The sequence below is a fragment of the Cheilinus undulatus genome, linkage group 8, assembly GCF_018320785.1.
Source record: "Cheilinus undulatus linkage group 8, ASM1832078v1, whole genome shotgun sequence".
NCBI classification, from domain to species: Eukaryota; Metazoa; Chordata; class Actinopteri; order Labriformes; family Labridae; genus Cheilinus; species Cheilinus undulatus.
Window position 1 is genome coordinate 53,164,860 of NC_054872.1, and position 25,573 is coordinate 53,190,432.

A 25,573-nucleotide genomic window follows, 5' to 3' on the forward strand; every position below is an offset into this window, starting at 1 on the left:
TTGGAAATAGAGAGTTGCTGGCTGTGGTGTGGGCTTTACAGGAGTGGAGGCACTGGCTGGAGGGCACGCAGCACCCCTTCATCATTTGGACGGACCATAAGAACCTCGCCTACCTACGCACAGCGGTTGAACTCCCGTCAGGCCCGGTGGGCTCTATTCCTCAGCCGTTTCCACTTCACCCTCTCATACCGACCAGGTTCTCGCAACACTAAGCCTGATGCCCTCTCTCGTGACTCGTCATCCCGAGAGGATACGGAGCCTGACCTGATTCTTCCCTGTCCTGCGTAGTAGGAGCTGCTACATGGGACATAATTCAGACTGTTAAGGCGCCCAGACTCTCCAGCCGGATCCCGGTACCGGCCCCCCTGATCGCCTCTTTGTTCCAGACTCAGTTCGCTCTCCAGTGCTCCAGTGGGCTCATTCATCCAAGCTCACATGTCACCCAGGTTTTCAGAGGACCCTCAGTTTCCTCCAGCAGAGTTTCTGGTGGCCTGGCATGACTAAAGACACCCGGGAGTTCGTGGCGGCTTGTTCCATCTGTGCCCGAGGGAAATCCTCTCATCAACCTCCTGCTGGGTTGCTGCGCCCCCTTTCTACTCCTGGTCGTCCCTGGTCCCACATCGCTGTGGATTTCATCACCGGTCTACCGCCCTCTGATGGAAACACTGTCATTCTCACTGTTGTGGATCGGTTTTCCAAGGGAGTCCACTATATTCCTCTCCCCAAGCTCCCTTCCGCCCTAGAGACTGCTCAATTCCTTGTTCTCCATGTCTTCAGGCTTCATGGCATCCCCAGCGACATTGTGTCGGACCGCGGTCCACAGTTTGTTTCTCGTGTTTGGAGGGAGTTCTGCAACGAACTGGGAGCCACGGTCAGCCTGTCCTCCGGTTATCACCCGCAGAGTAACGGTCAGACTGAGAGAGCCAGTCAAAGTTTAGAAGCTGCTCTTCGTTGTGTGGCTGCTCATCACCCCACCGCCTGGAGCTCTCACCTTCCATGGGTCGAATATGCTCACAACTCCCTCACCTGTTCGGCTACCGGCATGTCTCCATTCATGTGTTCCCTGGGTTATCAGCCCCCCTTGTTTCCCGAGCAAGAAGCCTCCGCATCGGTACCCTCTGTGCAGCAACACCTTCAGCGGATCAGAGAGGTGTGGCGGTCAGCCAAGGCTGCGCTCTCGCGCACGGAGGAGCGCAATCGCAAATCAGCTGACGCACACCGCACTCCTGCCCCTGAATACCGTCCTGGCCAGAAGGTTTGGCTCTCCTCCAAGGACCTTCCTCTCGAAACAGAATCCAGAAAACATACCCCCCGCTTCGTTGGACCATTCGAAATCACCAAAATCATCAACCCCTCTGCTGTGCAGCTTAAACTCCCCGAGTCTATGAAGATCCACCCCACGTTCCACGTATCTCTGTTGAAACCTGTATCCACCAGTGACCTGAGCCCTCCGACCGTCGCCCCTCCACCCCCCCGGATCATCGATGACCATCCTGCCTTTACTGTCTCCAAAATCCTGGATGTGCGACCCCAAGGCCGGGGATTCCAGTTCCTGGTCGACTGGGAGGGGTATGGTCCGGAGGAACGATCCTGGATCTCCAGAAAATTGATTTTGGATGACAGCCTGTTACGAGACTTCTACAGGGAGCACCCGGACAAGCCTGGCAGGACGCCAGGAGGCGTCCGTTGAGAGGGGGGTACTGTGGTGTTTTACTTTGTTTAGTTGTTTTATTTTGTGAAACTTCCGGTTTCCGGAGGCTGTGACTGGCTGCTAACTTTCTTTGTTCTTCCTGAGGCTTCCACCCCTTCCCCCCCCGGTGCTGTGGAGAGTTCACACCTGCAGCTTATCATGCATCAAGAGCACTATTTAAGACCTGCTGCGGCTCTCTACAGCGCCTGAGTCTCGCCTTACTTACCTCACGGTAATCGTTAGCTCCAGGCTCCTTCTCTCACGAGATTCCTCCAGAGAAGTTCACCAGTGTTTTTTCTATTGAGAATTTTGAGTATTCTCTAGTGCTTGTTTATTCCTGTGCTCTCCTCTAACGTGCCTCTCCATTCCCTTCCAGTGCCTCCTGCCCAGATCACCGCAGCCAGCTCCAGCACTCTCTCACCTTCTCGGACTCTTGGAACCCCCCCCCCCCTCCTGTTCCCACTTACCTGCACAATAAACCTGTTCAAAACTGCTCTCCGTCTCCGCATCCTGGGTTCAACCTTTACACTCACATAACACCCAGCCTGGTGCTGATCCATTATGACAAATAAGACTGTTTGTAACCTACAATTTACACATATTTTGTCTGCTGGATCCACATAAGACCAAATCACTCCCTCTCCAGTCAGCCTGTGCAGTTCCATAGCATATTCTCTGGTCCAAGCATGCTAGAAATGCCAGTCTTTTCCACTGGCCTTCCAGGGTTGGCTGTTGAAAAGCTTCCCCACAGCATGATGCTGCCACCACCATGCTTCACAGTGGAGATGGTGTGTTTGTGGTGAGTTGTCTGGCTCTCTGTTGATTTTGGTCATCACCACATTAATTACAGTGACTAACACTGATATTACTGTGTGTTCTGATTGGCTCTGCAGCATGTCAGGAGATTGGCCCATCATGAGGCTTTCATCACATCCTCCACCACTCTCTCCCAACACTTCCCAGTTCCCAGCTCTCTCAGACTGGGAGGCTCCCAGCTTCACCCGGGCTGCTCAGTTCCGTGTTGGTGCCACCTTCATCCTTTTCCTGTTTGCAGCCTGCAGCAACCTCGCCTTATTGGTCAGTCTGTGGTGTGGGCGTGGCCGTCGTCTGGCATCTCACCTGCGTCCGCTGATGCTGAGCTTGGCGTCAGCCGACCTGATGATGACGTTCGTGGTGATGCCTCTGGACGCCGTCTGGAACGTGACAGTGCAGTGGTACGGAGGAGATGTGCTCTGTAAGCTGCTCTGCTTCCTGAAGCTGTTTGCCATGCACGCTGCCGCCTTCATCCTCGTGGTCATCAGCCTCGACCGGCAGCACGCCATCCTGCACCCGCTCGATGCTCTGAGTGCGCACCACAGGAACCGCCGGATGCTGCTGATGGCCTGGAGCCTCAGCGTTCTACTCGCATCACCACAGGTAACATCAGCACAGGTAAAACAAACACAGGTAACATCAGCACACTTAGAACTACAACCACAGCACCACAGAAAGGACTACAACTACACTTAGAACTACAACTACAGCACCACACATAGGAGTACAACTACACTTAGAACTACAACTACAGCACCACACATAGGACTACAGCTACACTTAGAACTACAACTACAGCACCACACATCAGACTACAACTACACTTAGATCTACAACTACAGCACCACACATAGGACTACAACTACACTTAGAACTACAACTACAGCACCACACATAGGACTACAACTACACTTAGATCTACAACTACAGCACCACACATAGGACTACAACTACACTTAGATCTACAACTACAGCACCACAGAAAGAACTACAACTACACTTAGAACTACAACTACAGCACCACACATCGGACTACAACTACACTTAGAACTACAACTACAGCACCACACATAGGACTACAACTACACTTAGAACTACAACTACAGCACCATACATCAGACTACAACTACACTTAGATCTACAACTACAGCACCACAGAAAGGACTACAACTACACTTAGATCTACAACTACAGCACCATAAATCAGACTACAACTACACTTAGATCTACAACTACAGCACCACACATAGGACTACAACTACACTTAGAACTACAACTACAGCACCACACATAGGACTACAGCTACACTTAGATCTACAACTAGAGGTGGACTGAGCTGTTCTAAACCAACCCATACTGTTTGGTGATGCTGTAGTTTTGTGGATTTGTGTTTTTTGTAGGACCCGGTTCAGGCAGTCCAGAGTTTCCGGCGTGCTGCAGAGAGTTACCATGTTGCGGCCGTGTTGGATTTTGCAGCTGTTGCCCTCAAAGAAGCAGGAGTCACATGGTCCAATCAGATTAGTTCAGCATTGACGACATCATCGGCGTCTTGACAGAGTGTCTGAGTTTGACTGAGAGCATCTCTGACCTGGGGATTCTTGGTAATCAACAGCGACTGCAGCATGATAGGGTTCAGCATGCTCCCTTTCATATACATCCTGCTGTTTAAATGTTACATGAATAGCCTACGGCACTCTTTATTTGATTGATTGATTGATTGATTGATTGATTGATTGATTGAATGATTGATCTAAATCAGTTCTCATGCTGCTTCTGTCCAGGTGAGTTGTACCTGTCAGTGGGAGTGTCTTACTGCCGTCTCAGGTGTTTCCCTGAGGCTGTTCTGACTTTCCGTCAGGCTCTCAGGCCCTCAGCTCAGCAGCCCCCTCTGCTGGCCAAAGTGATGCACAACCTTGGAGCGGCTCTAAACGCTGAGGGCCAGTACACAGCAGCCGTGACGTACCACCGCCTCGCTGCTGGGCTGTACGGTGAGTCAACCATTGATCAATACTTTAGATCAACAATCAATTACTATGATCACCACTATAGATGTGTGTGTGCAGGCTCTCTGGGTTGCCGTGGTGACCAGGCACGGTGTTTCAGTAACTTGGCGTTGGCGTGCAGTCAGCTGGGCGATGAAGAGGAGGCAGCAGAGAGCTTCATGCATGCTCTGCAAGGGTTTAAAGACACCGGTACATCCCTGACCTAAGCTCTGCTCTTTTTTACATCTTTATTATAGATTCAGTCATGTTTATACACATAAATCACTGAGTACCATCATAACTGCAATAAAAGCATAAGTCCTACAACCCTATTGGCTAATTTATATTTTTTTTAGTTAACATTTTGCGAAAAAACTCCTGTGTCCAATGTGAACCAAAGATCTGCTTTTTCATCAGGGCTCTAGTGTTTTTGATGCCATCCAGACTCTGTCATTTTAGCTGTGGCATCAACAAGAATCTAAAATGTTGACAACCTTAGTGAATAATTTGTGCTACAGGATTTCTGGGGGGTGGACGAGGTCGATCTCTGTCAGCGATGAAGCTGATTGGACGAGACAGATTTGAATATTTAAACTAAACATCTCTTTAATGTTCCTCCCTGTCTGTCTCCTAGACGACCACCTGGCCCAGGTTCAGGTGTGTGAGGCGTTAGCAGAGTGTTACCTGAGGCAGAGGAAGAAGAGGAAGGCTGTTCAGCTCTACAAGGAGGCTCTGAGCGCACTCACTCACTACCAGGTAACAACACAGAAGTCTACCTCCACAGGTGTGTCTGTGTTTACAGTGAAGCCCCGTTCACAGCCACGATAAACAAGTTTAAACTTCAAACTGCTGTGGCGTTCCTAAACGCCTGTCAGTTCAGACGTTTAAACTGGAGAGGTGGATGATGGACTCCGTGGCAGGCGTAATCTGTGCCTGTCTGTCTCTGAACTTTAGGATCCCTCTAGTCACATTCGAGATCGTCTGGTAGAACACCTGACCGCCGCTCTGCAGCAGGATCTATACACCCAGAGGCCACGCCCACTCAGACCACACCCTCACAACCCACCTTTGGGACATCATGCCAGGTAACAACCAATCATTGTTAATGAAATCAATCAATACTTCCCTGGATTAGTGATCAGTCTATAGGCATGTAGGTTTCACCTTCAGGTCTGTGATATGTGACTACGAGGACGCCATCTTGGAGAGGTTTAAAGCTGCTGCTATAAAGCTATGGTGGTGGAACTATATTTTAATGCTATTTGATCTTGGATAGAGCATTTTGGTATGGAAAACTGTTTTTTTTATTGATGCAAGAATCCTAGATCATAAATATATAGGAACAAAAACATAAATACATGATATCTGGAGTTAAAAAGGAAAATAAAACATTTCAGTGAGTTATGAACATTTTAATCATGACTGAATGTTTTGATTCTATTAGACCTCCTGCTGTCATTAATAAAGTGATGCAGTGACCCCTCTCCAAGATGGCTACCATATAGACATGTCCCTCCAGTGAATAGAAGCAGCCCAGGTAGCATCTACCTGCAGCCATGTGCTCAAACTAAATCCTAAATCAGCCCCGCCCTCCTTACAGGAAGAGTGATGTCACACAGAGTCCAGGCCGAGTGTCCAATCAGGAACCAGATCATGAAGGGAGGGAAGGGCCAGGTGAGTCCAAACCACATCCTCTCCCACCATCCATCCTTAATCTGACGTCACATTTAGTCTACCCGATCCTTCATACAGAGGTATCTATGGAGGACTGGTCGGAATTTAGAGTTTGAATCAGGAGCAGACCGGTCCTACTGAACCGTCCCACAATGCATCACCACTCTCACTGGAGACTAAAACTGGAAAGGTTCAAGATCAAGTTAGGTTTGTTTCTCTTCCACTGTGGTACGGGTCCTTATGTGGTACAGGTCCTTATGTGGTACAGGTCCTTATGTGGTACAGGTCTTTATGTGGTACAGGTCCTTATGTGGTACAGGTCTTTATGTGGTACAGGTCTTTATGTGGTACAGGTCCTTATGTGGTACAGGTCCTTATGTGGTACGGGTCTTTATGTGGTACAGGTCTTTATGTGGTACAGGTCTTTATGTGGTACGGGTCCTTATGTGGTACAGGTCTTTATGTGGTACAGGTCTTTATGTGGTACAGGTCCTTATGTGGTACAGGTCCTTATGTGGTACAGGTCTTTATGTGGTACAGGTCTTTATGTGGTACAGGTCTTTATGTGGTACAGGTCCTTATGTGGTACAGGTCCTTATGTGGTACAGGTCTTTATGTGGTACAGGTCTTTATGTGGTACAGGTCCTTATGTGGTACAGGTCCTTATGTGGTACAGGTCCTTATGTGGTACAGGTCTTTATGTGGTACAGGTCTTTATGTGGTACAGGTCCTTATGTGGTACAGGTCCTTATGTGGTACAGGTCTTTATGTGGTACAGGTCTTTATGTGGTACAGGTCCTTATGTGGTACAGGTCCTTATGTGGTACAGGTCCTTATGTGGTACAGGTCTTTATGTGGTACAGGTCTTTATGTGGTACAGGTCCTTATGTGGTACAGGTCCTTATGTGGTACAGGTCCTTATGTGGTACAGGTCTTTATGTGGTACAGGTCTTTATGTGGTACAGGTCTTTATGTGGTACAGGTCTTTATGTGGTACGGGTCCTTATGTGGTACAGGTCCTTATGTGGTACGGGTATTTATGTGGTACAGGTCCTTATGTGGTACGGGTCCTTATGTGGTACAGGTCTTTATGTGGTACAGGTCTTTCTGTGGTACAGGTCCTTATGTGGTACAGGTCCTTATGTGGTACAGGTCTTTATGTGGTACAGGTCTTTATGTGGTACAGGTCCTTATGTGGTACAGGTCCTTATGTGGTACAGGTCTTTATGTGGTACAGGTCCTTATGTGGTACAGGTCCCTATGTGGTACAGGTGCTTATGTGGTACAGGTCCTTATGTGGTACAGGTCTTTATGTGGTACAGGTCCTTATGTGGTACAGGTCTTTATGTGGTACAGGTCTTTATGTGGTTTTTAGTAGAGTCCTGGTCAGGACACATGAGTTCATTTCCCATCATTCTTCACCCTCCACAGAGCAGGTCACCATGAGGGGAGGAGCCAATGTAGCATCTGGCCTCACCAGCCCAGTACCTCACAGGTAACAGTAATAGTGAAGAGATGAGCTGAGACCACTGACAGGTCTGGAACCACAGTTTGAGACCCTTAGACTTCTCTATTTTTTTGTTGATAGTTCAGAGGGGAACGACCAGTGGCAGAACTGTGAGTACGCTGCATCTCTCTGTCATCTTTAGATGTTCTCTGATGATCCCAGGTGTTCTTCTGATGTTCTCCTAATGTTCTCTGATGTCCCCTGATGTTCTCTAAATGTTCTTCTGATGTTCTCTAAATGTTCTTCTGATGTTCTCTAAATGTTCTTCTGATGTTCTCCAAATGTTCTCTGATGTCCCCTGATGTTCTCTAAATGTTCTTCTGATGTTCTCTAAATGTTCTTCTGATGTTCTCTAAATGTTCTTCTGATTTTCTCTAAATGTCTCTGATGTCCCCTGATGTTCTCTAAATGTTTTTCTGATGTTCTCTAAATGTTTTTCTGATGTTCTCTAAATGTTTTTCTGATGTTCTCTAAATGTTCTTCTGATGTTCTCTAAATGTTCTCTGACGTCTCCTGATGTTCTTTAAATGTTCTTCTGATGTTCTCTAAATGTTCTTCTGATGTTCTCTAAATGTTCTTCTGATGTTCTCTAAATGTTCTTCTGATGTTCTCCAAATGTTCTTCTGATGTTCTCTAAATGTTCTTCTGATGTTCTCCAAATGTTCTCTGATGTCTCCTGATGTTTCCGTTATCAAAGGTCTCAGCAGAACTCAGGAGAACGGCTCAGGTGAGCTGTGGTCAGACAGGGAGAACCCGCCCACTGAAAGGTAACTGACAGCCGTCAATCACACCAACTGTAAACACAGACCTGAATGCTGACACCTGATTGGTCGTTTTCTTTCAGTGAAGCCTCATTGGTCCAGGAGCCACAGGCTCCCAGCCCAGGTGTGATCAAAAAGGCCACGCCTCCTGTAGGCAGGTGGGGATCTGTGTTCTGTTCAGTGATGTAGAACCATTGATCGTGATTCCTGATGATCATTCGGATCATTAATTATGGTTTCCATGGAAACACTGAGCATGGGGAGGAGCTTGTCTCATCAAGCCTTCAATAAAAATCGCAGGGTTGTGAAGTTGTCTAGAGGCGTGGCCTTCCAGTGGTAACCAGGCAACAGAAACAGATTTAAATAAATATTTTTGTATGAACATATTTTGGAGCAAATTTTCTGACTGGCTCTTTTTTGAACATTTGCAAGGTTGAAGAGGTGCAACACTGTATACATACAGGTACAGCTTAAAAAATGAGAATATCATGAAAAAGTTCCATTTTTTTGTCCCTCATTTCAGAAAGGTAAACCTGTATATTATAAAGACTCATTACACACAGAGTGAAATATTTCAAGCCTTTATTTCTTGAAATGTTGATGATTATCGCTCACAGATAAGAAAACCCAAAACTCAGTGTCTCAGAAAATTAGAATATTACATAAGATCAATAAAAAACTATGAAACCACGCTCTGATTGGTGCACTAGCTACTCCAGCAGAGGGATCCTTCAAAGAGGATGGGAAACTACGGTGGCCCTGAGGGTCAGTAAAAACATCTCCCTAATTGAGATAAATAAAAATAGATAAATAGTGATAAATAGAAATAATCTGGATTATTGTTTATTATGATTTTAATAATGCACATTTTAATGTTTCAGTTCACTTTCATCTCCTACATTATAATCATCTCTTTACTTTCCCTCTGCTCCTTCAATGAGAAATTATTTTAAATTCATTGATCCGGTTTGAATCTGTTTTCATTCAGTTATAAAAACTGTCTTCAAATTGACCTCAGATTAATCAGATTACCTCTATTTTTATCAGCATATCTCGGTTCTTCACTGACATTTTGTTTGATCAATCGTTTCTGTGTTTTACTTTATCAAATGTTGGTTTTTAAAGACATTTTTGATTTTAATAATGTATTTAGCCATACTAAAAAGTCCTTGTGTTTTATTTGATTTATTTTATTTTGTATCCTGTTAAATGTTTTTTGCAGTCAACCTTTAAGGCTGCCGTAGTTTTAACTGTGTGAGATTCAGTAGACGATACTTTAACAAACCTAAAAGAGTGAAAGAAGAAGTGAATGTCCAAACAGCTGATTTAACGGTCCCTCACAGATCCTCAGACATGTCTATTAAAACTTGTTATTGGTTCTTATTATAGGAGCTGACCACCTTAGTTTTCTCAAATTAAAGAGTCAGTAACAAGTGGAACACTTTTGAGTTTTATTGTCCATCCAGACCATGGTATCTGTGTTAACAAACAATTAAAGTAATAGATTAACATAAATTGGAATAATCAAGTATCAATTGATATAAATTAACATAAAATGGTAAAGAAAATACAACAAAACAAGGTAACAATCTTACTTTCTTAAGGACGCATGGCTGGGACAGTGGATTGAAGTCAGAGACCTCTGCTCTGACTGTGCTGAGCTTTGATTCTAGCTGCAGGCACACCTGTGTGGCTGTCACACCTGCCAGCAATTATTACTATTGCCCCTTTCAGAGCTGTATCACTCTCGGCCACCAGATGCCGCCATTTTGACAGCATGGGAAATTCATAACAATGTCCTTCAATCATGTTTCTGGTTACTGAGTGGCATGTTCCTCCTCCAGCAGAGGGCGCTGTTAGCTTCAATATAAGGCTGTTAAACTCAGTAGAAGAGTCCAGATTACAGACACGACATGAGACATCTGTTCAAGTTAGAAAAATGTTCATGAACCTTCTCCATGATCAGACAAATAACAGTGGAGCAGAGTAAACATGGAGGCAGTTAAACAGGGCCCCTAAAAACCCAGAGACTGGACCCTGATAAACCCTGGACCTGATAGACCCTGAGACCCAGAGACTGATAAACCCAGAGACTGGACCCTGATAAATCCAGAGAATGGACCCTGATAAACCCAGAGACTGGACCCTGATAAACCCAGAGACTGGACCCTGATAAACCCAGAGACTGGACCCTGATAAACCCAGGCTTTGACTTGACTGTGTTTAAAACATAAAATCATTGAGTTTTAATTTCTGTTCAGTTTTTGTTTTCTTTTGTTTTTCAGTCCCATAACTTTGTTTTAATTCCAGTGACATTACTGCAGCACACATGTTCTTCCAGCCCAGGTCGTCCTGATTAAAGGATGTTTAGAGCCTGACTGTGAACCACAGGGTCGATGTTTGACAAGCTTTAAAGAGAAAACGTCCAGGAGAGACTTAATAGTTAGGAATAGCTGATTTTATGGTCATTTGAATGTCTTTAAAGTCAGATTCTTCAAAGATGTTGTTTTAACAGGATCCATCAGGTGTAACACCTGCTTGGCTCCTCCTCCAACATGGCGTCAGGTGAGTCTCCTCCAGGTGAGAAGGTGGAGAAGGTGAAGAAGAGGAGGAGGAAAGAGGAGAGGAGGAAGGAGGTTCAGGAGGAGGACATCGAGAAGCTGACATCAGCAGGTCACAGAGCTCTGCAGCTATAGCCAGCCAAAAAATGGAGGTATATTGGATTTGGGGCGGAGCTAGTGGACTTCCTTTTGGGATTTTGGCATGGGTCAAAATGACTTTTTTGTAGCTCTGATGATGATCCATAAGCACAGCGACAATCATAGGCCTAGGATGAACGATTGATTTTTGGTGAATTTTTTTGTGACAACCCATAAAACAGTCATGAAAAATTAAGGGTGTAAATCTTCACCTGGCAGAAGGGGCGCTGTGAGAAAGTGATGTAATTGATGCATGGTTGTATTCAGGACCAGTGTGTGATTATCCATGTGACGTTTGGTGATGATTGACATAAGCACTAAAAGGTTATAAGGCCTTGTCGTGTAACTTTGACTGTAAAATCACATCAAAAATAAGGCAAAATCGGGCCCCTATTACGGCCCTGCCTACTGGTGAAAACTCCTGCAGAGCTCAACTTTAGATCTCCAGGTAGTCTAGTTTATGCAAAAAAATTCTGGAGTCCATCAGATGAAAGGCCTAGGACGAGTTTGTTCAAATGCGAAATGTGCGGTTTTCCAAAAACGCCAAAATTTGACAAAAAATGGTTTGTAGTGCGTTTCCTGTACATTTTAGAGGATGGCCATAATGTAATTTTTTGTTTGTCTCATCAGGATACATATGCGTACCAATTTTGGTGTGTGTAGGTGTTACCCACGGCCCTAACTCACTTTTGCCCCGTTGCCAGTGCTGGATGGATTTGCAGTTCCACCAAAAGTGTGGTGTTTCACGTTGCACATTTTGTATTATTTTGTTAACTTCCGGTTTCGGAGTCACTACTGCTGGCTGCTAACCTGACTTTGTGTTCCCTGAGGCATTCTCCCCTCCCCCCGGGTGCTGTGGAGAGATCACACCTGCAGCGAGTTCTCATCAGGAGGGACTACTTAAGATCAGCTGCAGCTCTCCACCAGCGCCTGAGTTTTGACTACCTTCCCTCGCGGTAAACCTTTGCTCCAGGCTCTCACGCTCTCTCGAGATACCCTCAGAGAAGTCTTCAGAATTTATTATTGGACCTTTGAGAAATTTCCAGTGCTTGTGTTTTGTGGACTGTTTCTAACGTGCCTCCTCCTTTCTTTTCCAGTGCCTCACTCCCCGCTCACTGCAGCCAGCTCCAGCACTCTCTTCCCCCCGGACTCTTGGACTCACATTCCCTGATTATTGACCTGTGCTAATAAAACTGTTAAAACTGCTTCTCCGCCTCCGCATCCTGGGTTCTACATCACCATACACACAACAAAAAGGTTGTTATAGTTCGCAGGGAATGTTTTGGGTGAAGTCTGGTGAGTTTCTGAGCATGTTAAGGCCCCAAATGAGCCATTTCCCAGGCCGGAAAAGAATAATAATAGGGTCCTCGCACCGAGGTCGGTGCTCGGGGGTGGTTTTTATCTGTCCTTGGTTTGTCAAACATTATCAAAGTGGACTTAATGTTCCATAATGAAGTTAAAGGGTGGTAAACCAAAGTGATGTCTGATTGTTCAAATAGATGCAGATCTTCCACGAAAGGTCCAGGGAGCACCTCCGGTCGAAGCCCCTCAAAGATGACACACAACGCCACACAACAGAATCAGATAATCCCGTTCCCTCCTCCCCCCTGCTCTGTGCTGAAATCAGCCGTTCTCAGATTTTCCCCTCATGATGTCGTGTGGGGAGTTAGCTCCGCCCCCAGGTTCGATCGGCCCTCCCTGATCTCCTGATCCTCCCCTCAGCTGATAGGAGGTTCAGGAGACCCACATCCATTTCCGGAGAGGGGCGTGGTCAGGGGCGGAGTCAGAGCCACAGACACAGAAACAGCTGGTTCTGAGCAGGGCTGAAACAGAGGGGTTTTTAGACATGCAGAAATCCAATACTGGAGGTTTTTCAGCAACAAACTTCACAGGCATGTTTTAGGGACTCTGACAGCGATATAAACTTGTCTTAAAAGGGTCAAATATGTGACCTTTAAATGTTAATGTAGATCATTTTATTACCCAAAGAGGAAACATCTGTCAAGGTTCAAGATCTGGTCATGCACACACAGCTTCATCGGTCCAAAGGCAGAACGATTGAGCACTCTTTTCCAAGGCTAGACAAACACACACAGTTCCACCCAAGATTCCTACAGACGTGTTTGCAGCAACACTGCCCTTAAATCAGGGGTGTCAAACTCAAGGCCCGGGGGCCAGACCCGGCCCGTGGTGCAGTTATGCCCGGCCCATCAGATCATATGATGTTTTTACATATGTGTGATGATTTCTAACATCCTTGTCGTCTCATAAAAATTCTAAAAATTAAACGGTAAAAATAATTTGAAAACATCCCGAACACAAATTTCTACCACCTTTTTTTTTTTATCAAGTTTGCATCTCACAGTTATGACTCAGTGTTATGGTTTTGACTGTTTATTTCATATTTAACCTTTACATCCTATAACCTTTACTTTTTATCTCATCTTTTTACCTTTTAGATTCATCATTTTAAATTTAAACCCTATTTTACCTTTTAAAGTCATGATTTTGACTTTTGTCTGATTTTTGCCTGTTAAAAATCATGGTTTCAGTAATCTATCTCATATTTTGCCTTTTAAAAACTTTTTTTTTTTAATCTACCTAAAATCTGAGATAAAAGGTCAAACTTATAAGTTTTAAAGGTAAAAACATGACATTCAGAGTTTTTAACTCAACATGTTCAACTTTTAATCCCACAATCATTTAGGTTGGCATTTAATGGTTAATGTTGACCCTGTAGGCCCTCAGGTTAGACCCAGACTCAGACTCAGGCCCCTGCTGTGATTGAGTTTGACACCCCTGCCCTTAAATGAAGACGGCTTAATAAAAGACTGAGAATGAAAGCAGCTGTCACCCCAGTCTTGCTTCTTTAAGCCATAATTCCTACATAGGGAGAACCACTCTGAGCTTACACTTGGACATAAACGGACCTCAGACCTGCATTTATACCTCCAGACAACATTCACCTCCGTCCAGCAACACAAACACGAAGCTTTGACACGGATCCATAAAGTAAAGTGTGAGCAGACCGTGTGCAGTGGGTGTGTCGCCCCTTAGCGATAAGATCTGTCTCCAACATCCCTGTCATGACCCAGGTTTTGGTTTATTATGTTTCTGAGTTTTCCCGTGGTTTTCCTTTGTGAATTCTGTGATTTCTAGATTGACTTTGTATTAGGTTTAGTTCTTAGATGTTATCTGTTTCCTTTGTTCAGCTTTTTAGTCTTTAGTTCAGTTCATTTCTGTTTTATATAGTCTTTGTGTTTCTGTGTATTTTGGGCTTTTGTTATTTTCCATGTGTCTAGTTTTTTATTGTATTAAGTAATTCCCTGTGTTCCATGTTTAGTTTTACAGCCCTTGTGTTTCATGTCTAGTTTATTTCCCTGTTTCATGTTAAGTTTCTCTGTGCTTCTTGTTTTGTTTCATGTTTTAGTTTTTCCTCCCTGTGTTTGAGTTTCCCTCCACTTTGATTATCCTTCACCAGTTTCACCTGTGTCTGATTGTCCACACCTGTCTGCCATTGTTAATCACTCCCTGTGTATATAGCTCTGTGTCTCCCTGTGTCTGTGTGGGTTCATAGTTGATGTCTTTGCTCATGCTACTCCTCGTGATCTCTCCTTGTGCTTATTTTAGATTTTGTTTAGTTGATTTTAATTCCTGTTTTTTTGTTTCAAGTAAATTATTTTGTTTAATTAAATCAGTTCTTTATTTCTCTGCATTTTGGGTCCTCCTTTTGAGTTTTCCTTCAAGTCTGACAATCCCGGTTGAAAACCCTGCTTCTGTCACTGTGGCACGTCTTATTGCTAATTATATGTCAGTGTGGACACCGTGTGATCTATGGCCCTTCTCCATCCATCCATCCCTTCTCATTGATTTTATTTACACTTGACTGTCTATGATCTCCAGGTTACTAAGGAATCATGAAACACGTTAAACTGTCCGTTGTGCCGATAGGTGGTATACACTTTACCTGAGGGTTTCCCTGGTGTTGAGAGTGACAGGGAGTCCTCCTAGTAGTTCCTCCTGGTGGTTCCCCGATGTTAAGAGCTCCATCGGAGGTGCACCTGGGATATGGACAGGTGTAACTTTGGGACACATCATCAGTGGTGTACCTCTGAGTCATGGGGTGTTGACTCAGGATTACAGACTGGCAAGGGTTTCTGGTCCGTTGACATCTACTGACATTACAACTGCTTCATCGGAGGGGAGGAGGGACATTTGGACAGACAGAGGAGAGGCTGGGATGAAGCAGGAGCTACTGATACAGGTCAGACTAGACCTCAACAGGCCTAAACAGGGAGCAGGTGGCCTAGTGGTTAAAGCGCTCCCCATGTCCGCAGGCGGCCCGGGTTCAAATCCACCCTGAGGTCCTCCACCGCATGTTTCTCCCCCTGTTTCCGACTCTACCTGCCGTCCTCCTCTATCTTACAAAGGCATAAAAATAAATCAATAAACACATATCTGTGCCATGGAGAAGATCCTGTCGTTTTTGGTTGAGCATTGATTTTGAGGTTAAAAGTGAGAGGAAACGTGCCTCATCTCTTTATTTTGGTGACTAATGTTCCTAAAATCAACGCGGGACAAAAGTATACACTTGGAGAGGTTTCTGTTTTTACCCCATAAAGCCATGCAACTCCAACTATTAAAATACTGACCCAAGTTAAGGAGGAATATCCAACTCTTTTATCCATAAAGCCTAATTCTTTTAGGACAGTCTTTGGTACCTTTAACCGCTAAATTAGGCCACAACTATGCACAAAAATACCAGCTGGAAATAGAATTGTTTGTTGTTTAAGTTTGTAAAAGCTCATGCTGGCAAAAAAGCATTTTCAACCTCCCTGATCCCTAATGTTTCTGCATATTTTTCAGAATGAAATGCTTCAGATCATTGAACTAATCTTAATATTTGCCAAAGATAACCTGAGTAAAAACAAAATACAGATTTTTACTGAGGATTGTATTTATTAGGGGAAAACACCATCCAAACCTACCAGGCCCTCTAGTGAAATCATGAATTAACTGTGATTAATCACATTTTTTGGAAAGCTGAGTACAGTCTCAGACCACACATCCAGGCCTGATTCATTTGATCAAAGATCCTGTGTTTGATCCTGAGGGAGAATTTTGCAAGACCGAGACCAAGGGAAGGTGAAAAGGCTCTTGGAAACCCTGAAAAGACAACCTGGAAGTCTGTGACTAATTCTTATTCCCTACTGATGAGTTTGAAAGTCCAACATCCAAATGAAACACTGAAAGCTTTGGAGAAACTGAAGCAAGAGTCTGATCCTGTGGCTGAAGGTGATAGAAGACTGACTGGCAGTCCAAAGGTTCCTGGTTCTGACCTTATCCAGGTGGGGCTGGTTGATTTTGAAGTCCAATGTCCAAAGGAAGTAACGAAAACCTCAGACGTTCATCTGTAACTCTTTCCGTAGCCTAGAGGGATCCAGGACTACCAGGGAGACTGCAGGGTCCAGGTTCAGATCTTAACAACACGTTGTCAGTCTTAAAGATTTGAGTCCAAAGAGAAAAAGGAGAACCTTTCGGAACTTCAGGAGATGTTTGTCTCTGTGGCAAAGAAGAAGAGCGGTCTGTCTGGCAGTCTGAAGGTGGCAGGTTCAAATCTTCAGACGACTTTGTCAATTTTCAAGCTTTGACTCCAAATAAACAAGAGGAGAACTTTGGAAGGTTGCAAGTGTCTGCTTTGGTAGTCTAGAGAGATAAAGGATTGCTTGGGAGTCTGAAGGTTGCAGGTTCAAGTCCTACTTAGGCTTGGTCAGTTTTTAAGAGCTGAGTCTGAAGAAAGAAGGGAAAGGCTTGAGGAGATGATAGCAGGTGTCTGTCTATGTGGGCTAGGGAGGTAGAGGTCTGTCTGGGAGTCTGAAGGTTGCAGGTTCAAGTCTTACCAGGGCTGGGTGACAACTTGAGTTCAAAGTGAGAAGGTAAACCTCTGGAAGTCTGAGAGGAGAGGTTGTGAATTTTAAAGTCCAACATCCCAATGATGATGATAAATGTGCCAGGAGAAGATCACCCAGTGTGAAAGGTACCGGTGGTGCAGTGGGTTCAGCACACTCTCAAGCACCCGAGGGGGCATGAGCACCTGTGGCGGGAGAGGCTGGGGTTTGAAACCCAGTGCCACCAGTACCTGGATCAAGCAGTGCCCTGTGGAAAGGGGCCAGGGGGGCCTATCTTCCCCCTGGTGTCTCGTGACATGTATCAGCAGGGGTTATGCCTCACAAAGGTGAGAAGAAGTTGCTAATTTTATTTTCCATGCACTGTAATTGTCTTCAATATTGGACCGGCCGCCGGCTCTAGCAGCTACAGCCGGCAGAGAGCATGTAATTGATAACAATTACAGTAGATGAATATAAAATTAGCAACTTCTTCTCACCTTTGTGACGCATAACCTCTGCTGATACATGTATATATAGCACAAAGATCCTCCAAAGAAGATGGGAAGAATGATTCATGACCCACTTTTGGGCCCAGACCCACCAGTTGAGAGCCACTAATCGTCAGGGCTGTGTGCCCTGTTTGTCCCTTTAACACACCTACAGTGAGGGGGCTGAAGCCCCGCCCCCAGAGCGTGCTGCTCTGCAGGTTTCTCTTCAGTGTTTCAGGAGGCTCTGCAGCAACACACTGATCCTTCTCTGGGTTTTCTGACGTTCTTTAAGGAGGAACATGAGGAACATCTGAGCTGCTTATCGGGTAAAAATATCAACTCTTTCACAGTCAGAGCCTCTCAGACATTATTATTATTATTATTATTATTATTATTATTATTATTATTATTATTATTGTTGTTGTTGTTGTTGTTATTATTATTATTATTATTGTCATCATTAATGTTATTATCATTATTGTTATTATTAGAATGACATCATCTTTAACGGCAAGAAAGGAATGATACATAGGTTATAAAGAATGACATAATTGTTAAATGCAATGATTGAATGTTTAATTGGCAATGAAGTATGGCATCATATTGAATTGCAAGGATGGAATGTTTTAATTGCAAGCTAACATCTTTAAAGGCAAGAATGGAATGTTGTGATAGTTTTGAAGGATGACATATGGAATGTTATACAGTTATACAGTTTCACCCACAACACTGCCCCCAGTGATTACTGGTGGTATTGCAATGTTCGGTGCACATCCTTCAGCCTCAAGGGAACACGCAGAAATACAGACGGAAACAGTTCAAAGGTTCTGTTGGAGGTTTTCAATGTGAAACCAAGAATAAACACAGCCAAAAATAGCCAGCAGAAACCTGACCTCTGTGAGAGATGATCAATAGGACTGAGACAGACTGAAGACAGACACACTGGTGAACATGCAGTCTGCTTCACGACTGTAGTGTTATTTCAAATGCTTTTATTTTGAAGGAAACATCCAAGCTCAGCAGGAAATCTGACAAAAACAAAGAATGAACAAATGGTAATAAAAGCCCATCCCTATGCACAGACTGGTCTCTGCTCCCAGCCTGGTGCTGATCCATTATGACAAATAAGACTGTTTGTAACCTACAATTTACACATATTTTGTCTGCACAACGATCCACATAAGACCAAATCACTCCCTCTCCAGTCAGCCTGTGCAGTTCCATAGCATATGCTCTGGTCCAAGCATGCTAGAAATGCCAGTCTTTTCCACTGGCCTTCCAGGGTTGGCTGTTGAAAAGCTTCCCCACAGCATGATGCTGCCACCACCATGCTTCACAGTGGAGATGGTGTGTTTGTGGTGAGTTGTCTGGCTCTCTGTTGATTTTGGTCATCACCACATTAATTACAGTGACTAACACTGGTATTACTGTGTGTTCTGATTGGCTCTGCAGCATGTCAGGAGATTGGCCCATCATGAGGCTTTCATCACATCCTCCACCACTCTCTCCCAACACTTCCCAGTTCCCAGCTCTCTCAGACTGGGAGGCTCCCAGCTTCACCCGGGCTGCTCAGTTCCGTGTTGGTGCCACCTTCATCCTTTTCCTGTTTGCAGCCTGCAGCAACCTCGCCTTATTGGTCAGTCTGTGGTGTGGGCGTGGCCGTCGTCTGGCATCTCACCTGCGTCCGCTGATGCTGAGCTTGGCGTCAGCCGACCTGATGATGACGTTCGTGGTGATGCCTCTGGACGCCGTCTGGAACGTGACAGTGCAGTGGTACGGAGGAGATGTGCTCTGTAAGCTGCTCTGCTTCCTGAAGCTGTTTGCCATGCACGCTGCCGCCTTCATCCTCGTGGTCATCAGCCTCGACCGGCAGCACGCCATCCTGCACCCGCTCGATGCTCTGAGTGCGCACCACAGGAACCGCCGGATGCTGCTGATGGCCTGGAGCCTCAGCGTTCTACTCGCATCACCACAGGTAACATCAGCACAGGTAAAACAAACACAGGTAACATCAGCACAGGTAAAACAAAGACAGGTAACATCAGCACAGGTGAAACAAAACCACACAGGTGTATATGAGGCCCAGTTAAGACCAGATTAACATCAAGGCAACATGAAACTTGTTATAGATGTGGAAAGAATGTTTAAATGAAAAACATGAAAAAAATGATGAGAGTCAGGGTTGACAGACTCAGGGTTAAGAGACTCACGGTTAATAGACTAGGGGTTAAGAGACTCAGTGTTCATAGACTCAGAGTTAACAGACTTAGTGTTAAGAGACTCAGAGTTAACAGACTCAGGGTTAAGAGACTCAGGGTTAATAGACTCAGGGTTTAAAGGCTCAGGGTTTATAGACTCTGAGTTGACAGACTCAGAGTTAATAGACTCAGGGTTAGTAGACTCAGAATAAACAGACTCAGGGTTTATAGACTCAGAGTCAATAGACTCAGGGTTTATAGACTCAGAGTAAACAGAGTCAGAGTTAACAGACTCAGGGTTAATAGAGTCAGAGTCAATAGACTCAGGGTTAATAGACTCAAAGTTAACAGACTCAGGGTTTATAGACTCAGAGTTAACAGACTTGGAGTTAATAGACTCAGGGTATTGACTCAGAGTTAATAGACTCAGAGTTAACAGACTCGGGATTAATGGACTCAGAGTAAACAGACTCAGGGTTTCTGTGAACCCTTGTAAACTCCACATTTACATCATACAGACGGTGCAGATACCAAAAATTGCTGCAGTGTTCAGTCTTCGCTGTGATTGGTTACCCTGTAGGTACTGTTCTGTGATTGGTGGAGTTCATTCTTCATGTTAGGGCTCTGAGCTGTCACTTCTTCTTCTTCTGCTTAATAATTCATGTAGCTGCTGCAGATCTTATCTTTACATCATGCTGTTTAACATGAATATTAACCAGTGGGTCATCTGCAGAGCAGCTCTGAAGGACATCTGGAGGTCATAGAGCAGATTCATTCTTTATTATCTAATCATCTCTTCCTGGTGTCACTGACGTTGCTACTGAATAAACTCTCCTCTACCCTCGTCTCTGCTGCTGCAGGTTCCAGTATCTGTTCTCTCAGACCCTCAGGAACATGAAATCCCTGCAGGAATGTTTCTGATTAAATCAGACCTCCTGCTGTTAGCTTGGGCTAACACCTCCCCTTGGTTTCTATGAGGAATGCTAACAACACTAAAAGACCTGCAGCTGGAAACGCAGTTAAACAACAATTAACGTCATCGATGAGTCAAACTGTAGCTCTGTTCACTCAGAGACACTTTGACCTCATCACAGTGATACTGAAAACTACAACCATGTCTGACCACAACCAAGGTCATACCAAGGTCATACGGTCAATCAGATTAACAGTTTTAACTCTTATGTAATCCTAACCTAAAGAATGGAAACCTCCAAACAGAGATGATTTAATTTTACCCTAAACGTTCATGTATGTTTTTCTCCTAGTAACTCCATGAAAACATAATATCCAAACCTTAAGCTGAACTTTATTTACATGTCACTATCTGACAAAAGTCACAGCAGTCCTAAGAATAACCAAGAAAAAAGGTGATTGAAAAGTCTAAGTCAGGGGATGGATAAGGAAACATTTCCAAGGCTCTGATCATCCCCCAGAGCGCTGTGAAATCATCCTCAAGAAATGGAGGAATGTGTAAATCTGCCTGGATCAGGCTATCCTCAAACTGAGAGAGCATGCAAAAAAAGCATCAATATTTAATTCATCTGGACTCTGCCTGTGCTCAGGTTTCATACTGACCCTCCTCCTGTCCTCCTGCAGCTCTTTCTCTTCCGAGCAATCCGATTGGACGGCGTTGACTTCACTCAGTGTGCGACTCATGGCAGCTTCAGCCGCCGCTGGCAGGAAACTCTGTTCAACATGTTCTACTTCACCACGCTGTACATCGTCCCCCTGCTGGTCATGAGCTGCTGCTACAGCCGCATCCTGCTGCACATCCACCTGCAACACCTGAGGGACAGAGGTAACTCACCTGGACACACCTGTGTGTACATTTAACACACCTGTAACACCTGAGGGAGAGAGGTATCTCACCTGGACACACCTGTGTGCACATTTTACACACCTGCAACACCTGAGGGACAGAGGTATCTCACCTGGACACACCTGAACACACATTTAACACACCTGAGAGACAGAGGTATCTCACCTGGACATACCTGTGTGCACACCTGAACACACATGTAACACCTGAGGGACAGAGGTAACTCAACTGGACACACCTGAACACACATTTAACACACCTGCAACACCTGAGAGACAGAGGTATCTCACCTGGACACACCTGAACACACATTTTACACACCTGCAACACCTGAGGGACAGAGGTAACTCACCTGGACACACCTGAACACACATTTAACACACCTGCAACACCTGAGGGACAGAGGTATCTCACCTGGACACCCCTGTGTGCACATTTACCACACCTGAAACACCTGAGGGACAGAGGTATCTCACCTGGACACACCTGAACACACATTTAACACACCTGAGAGACAGAGGTATCTCACCTGGACACACCTGTGTGCACATTTAACACACCTGCAACACCTGAGGGACAGAGGTATCTCACCTGGACATACCTGTGTGCACACCTGAACACACATGTAACACCTGAGGGACAGAGGTAACTCAACTGGTCACACCTGAACACACATTTAACACACCTGCAACACCTGAGAGACAGAGGTAACTCACCTGGACACACCTGAACACACATTTAACACACCTGCAACACCTGAGGGACAGAGGTAACTCACCTGGACACACCTGAACACACATTTAACACACCTGCAACACCTGAGGGACAGAGGTATCTCACCTGGACACACCTGTGTGCACATTTTACACACCTGCAACACCTGAGGGACAGAGGTATCTCACCTGGACACACCTGTGTGCACATTTAACACACCTGAGGGACAGAGGTATCTCACCTGGACACACCTGAACACACATTTAACACACCTGAGAGACAGAGGTATCTCACCTGGACATACCTGTGTGCACACCTGAACACACATGTAACACCTGAGGGACAGAGGTAACTCAACTGGACACACCTGAACACACATTTAACACACCTGCAACACCTGAGAGACAGAGGTATCTCACCTGGACACACCTGAACACACATTTTACACACCTGCAACACCTGAGGGACAGAGGTAACTCACCTGGACACACCTGAACACACATTTAACACACCTGCAACACCTGAGGGACAGAGGTATCTCACCTGGACACCCCTGTGTGCACATTTACCACACCTGAAACACCTGAGGGACAGAGGTATCTCACCTGGACACACCTGAACACACATTTAACACACCTGAGAGACAGAGGTATCTCACCTGGACACACCTGTGTGCACATTTAACACACCTGCAACACCTGAGGGACAGAGGTATCTCACCTGGACATACCTGTGTGCACACCTGAACACACATGTAACACCTGAGGGACAGAGGTAACTCAACTGGTCACACCTGAACACACATTTAACACACCTGCAACACCTGAGAGACAGAGGTAACTCACCTGGACACACCTGAACACACATTTAACACACCTGCAACACCTGAGGGACAGAGGTAACTCACCTGGACACACCTGAACACACATTTAACACACCTGCAACACCTGAGGGACAGAGGTAACTCACCTGGACACCCCTGTGTGCTCATTTAACACACCTGCAACACCTGAGAGACAGGGGTAACTCACCTGGACACACCTGAACACACATTTAACACACCTGCAACACCTGAGGGACAGAGGTATCTCACCTGGAAACACATGTGTGCTCATTTAACACACCTGTAACACCTGAGGGACAGAGGTATCTCACCTGGACACACCTGTGTGCACATTTTACACACCTGCAACACCTCAGGGACAGAGGTAACTCACCTGGACACACCTGAACACACATTTAACACACCTGCAACACCTGAGAGACAGAGGTATCTCACCTGGACACACCTGAACACACATTTAACACACCTGCAACACCTGAGGGACTGAGGTATCTCACCTGGACACCCCTGTGTGCACATTTACCACACCTGAAACACCTGAGGGACAGAGGTAACTCACCTGGACACACCTGAACACACATTTAGCACTCCTGTAACACCTGAGGGACAGAGGTACCTCACCTGGACACACCTGTGTGCTCATTTAACACACCTGCAACACCTGAGGGACAGAGGTAACTCACCTGGACACACCTGAACACACATTTAACACTCCTGTAACACCTGAGGGACAGAGGTAACTCACCTGGAAACACCTGAACACACATTTAACACACCTGCAACACCTGAGGGACAGAGGTATCTCACCTGGAAACACATGTGTGCTCATTTAACACACCTGTAACACCTGAGGGACAGAGGTATCTCACCTGGACACACCTGTGTGCACATTTTACACACCTGCAACACCTGAGGGACAGAGGTATCTCACCTGGACACACCTTTGTGCACATTTTCACACCTGCAACACCTGAGAGACAGAGGTATCTCACCTGGACACATCTGAACACACATTTAACACTCCTGTAACACCTGAGGGACAGAGGTATCTCACCTGGACACCCCTGTGTGCACATTTACCACACCTGAAACACCTGAGGGACGGAGGTAACTCACCTGGACACACCTGAACACACATTTAACACTCCTGTAACACCTGAGGGACAGAGGTATCTCACCTGGACACACCTGAACACACATTTTACACACCTGCAACACCTGAGGGACAGAGGTACCTCACCTGGACACACCTGTGTGCTCATTTAACACACCTGCAACACCTGAGGGACGGAGGTAACTCACCTGGACACACCTGAACACACATTTAACACACATGTAACACCTGAGGGACAGAGGTACCTCACCTGGACACACCTGTGTGCTCATTTAACACACCTGCAACACCTGTGGGACAGAGGTATCTCACCTGGACACACCTGTGTGCTCATTTAACACACCTGCAACACCTGTGGGACAGAGGTAACTCACCTGGACACACCTGTGTGCTCATTTAACACACCTGCAACACCTGAGGGACGGAGGTAACTCACCTGGACACACCTGAACACACATTTAACACACATGTAACACCTGAGGGACAGAGGTACCTCACCTGGACACACCTGTGTGCTCATTTAACACACCTGCAACACCTGTGGGACAGAGGTATCTCACCTGGACACACCTGTGTGCTCATTTAACACACCTGCAACACCTGAGGGACAGAGGTATCTCACCTGGACACACCTGTATGCACATTAAGAACACCTGCAGCACCTGAGACTCATGTAGCACAACTCCATGACCCACTTTTCAGTCCTGAGATCATAGCCAAGGTCGTGACCTTGCTCTCTTCTCTTAGCAGGTGAGTCATACCTGAGGCGCAGCGGCACTGACATCATCCCGAAGGCTCGGATGAAGACGCTGAAGATGACCGTGGTCATCGTGCTGACCTTCGTGCTCTGCTGGACGCCTTACTACCTTCTAGGGATCTGGTACTGGTTCCAGCCCGCCATGCTACGGGTCACGCCTGAGTACGTCCACCACGCCCTCTTCCTGTTCGGAAACCTGAACACGTGCTGCGACCCCGTCATCTATGGCTTCTACACGCCGTCCTTCAGGGCCGACCTCGCCGCCTGCTGCCACCGTAGGACAGACACGACATCATGCTCTCCGGACCTTCTGTCCGCCAGGCCTTACAGCAGGGGGTCAGACCCGCCCACCAACCAGCAGCCTGCTGCAGACTGACCAATCAGAGGCCATGACTATGGTGATGTCACAGTGAAAACAGGTGGATCAGGACTGGGGGCTGCAACAGATGTTATACGCCCTCTGGTGGACAAAAATAACAGGACTACATATTTCATATTTATAGTTTAATCTTTTTTTTGTTTAGAGCTGGTGGTCTGGAGCCTCAGGAGACCTTTTATTGATCCAGCATTGATCGATTGATTGTTGTTGTATTATTTAATTGATCTATTGATTTGTTAAACATCT

The 25,573-nt window shown here is 45.7% G+C and overlaps 2 protein-coding genes across 2 annotated transcripts; both read left to right on the forward strand.

The window, feature by feature from the left end:
- The first annotated feature begins 2,394 nt into the window (after positions 1-2,394).
- On the forward strand, positions 2,395-8,761 carry LOC121514209. The gene is made up of 12 exons (XM_041794309.1): positions 2,395-2,489; positions 2,584-3,106; positions 3,904-4,010; positions 4,328-4,491; positions 4,567-4,695; positions 5,120-5,241; positions 5,440-5,570; positions 6,086-6,159; positions 7,591-7,654; positions 7,748-7,776; positions 8,364-8,433; positions 8,511-8,761. The coding sequence occupies exons 1-12, from the start codon at positions 2,443-2,445 to the stop codon at positions 8,614-8,616; spliced, it is 1,566 nt and encodes a 521-aa protein (XP_041650243.1). The 5' UTR covers positions 2,395-2,442; the 3' UTR covers positions 8,617-8,761.
- Positions 8,762-18,682: 9,921 nt separating this feature from the next.
- LOC121513286 (gonadotropin-releasing hormone II receptor-like) lies at positions 18,683-25,324 on the forward strand. The gene is made up of 4 exons (XM_041792922.1): positions 18,683-18,860; positions 18,955-19,477; positions 21,297-21,498; positions 24,939-25,324. Exons 1-4 carry the CDS (start codon positions 18,748-18,750, stop codon positions 25,322-25,324), a joined length of 1,224 nt encoding a protein of 407 aa, XP_041648856.1. The 5' UTR covers positions 18,683-18,747.
- Positions 25,325-25,573: the final 249 nt, after the last annotated feature.

Excerpts from the sequence above, each read along its gene's own strand:
- LOC121514209 (XM_041794309.1), top strand. The coding sequence starts at position 2,443 with ATGATGCTGCCACCACCATGCTTCACAGTGGAGATGGTGTGTTTGTG. Across the intron at positions 4,011-4,327 it reads AAAGAAGCAGGAGTCACATG|GTGTTTCCCTGAGGCTGTTC; the intron begins GTCCAATCAGAT and ends CTGCCGTCTCAG. Across the intron at positions 5,571-6,085 it reads CCTTTGGGACATCATGCCAG|GAAGAGTGATGTCACACAGA; the intron begins GTAACAACCAAT and ends CCCTCCTTACAG.
- LOC121513286 (XM_041792922.1), top strand. The coding sequence starts at position 18,748 with ATGCTAGAAATGCCAGTCTTTTCCACTGGCCTTCCAGGGTTGGCTGTT. Across the intron at positions 18,861-18,954 it reads GTGGAGATGGTGTGTTTGTG|CATGTCAGGAGATTGGCCCA; the intron begins GTGAGTTGTCTG and ends TTGGCTCTGCAG. Across the intron at positions 21,499-24,938 it reads GCAACACCTGAGGGACAGAG|CAGGTGAGTCATACCTGAGG; the intron begins GTAACTCACCTG and ends CTCTTCTCTTAG.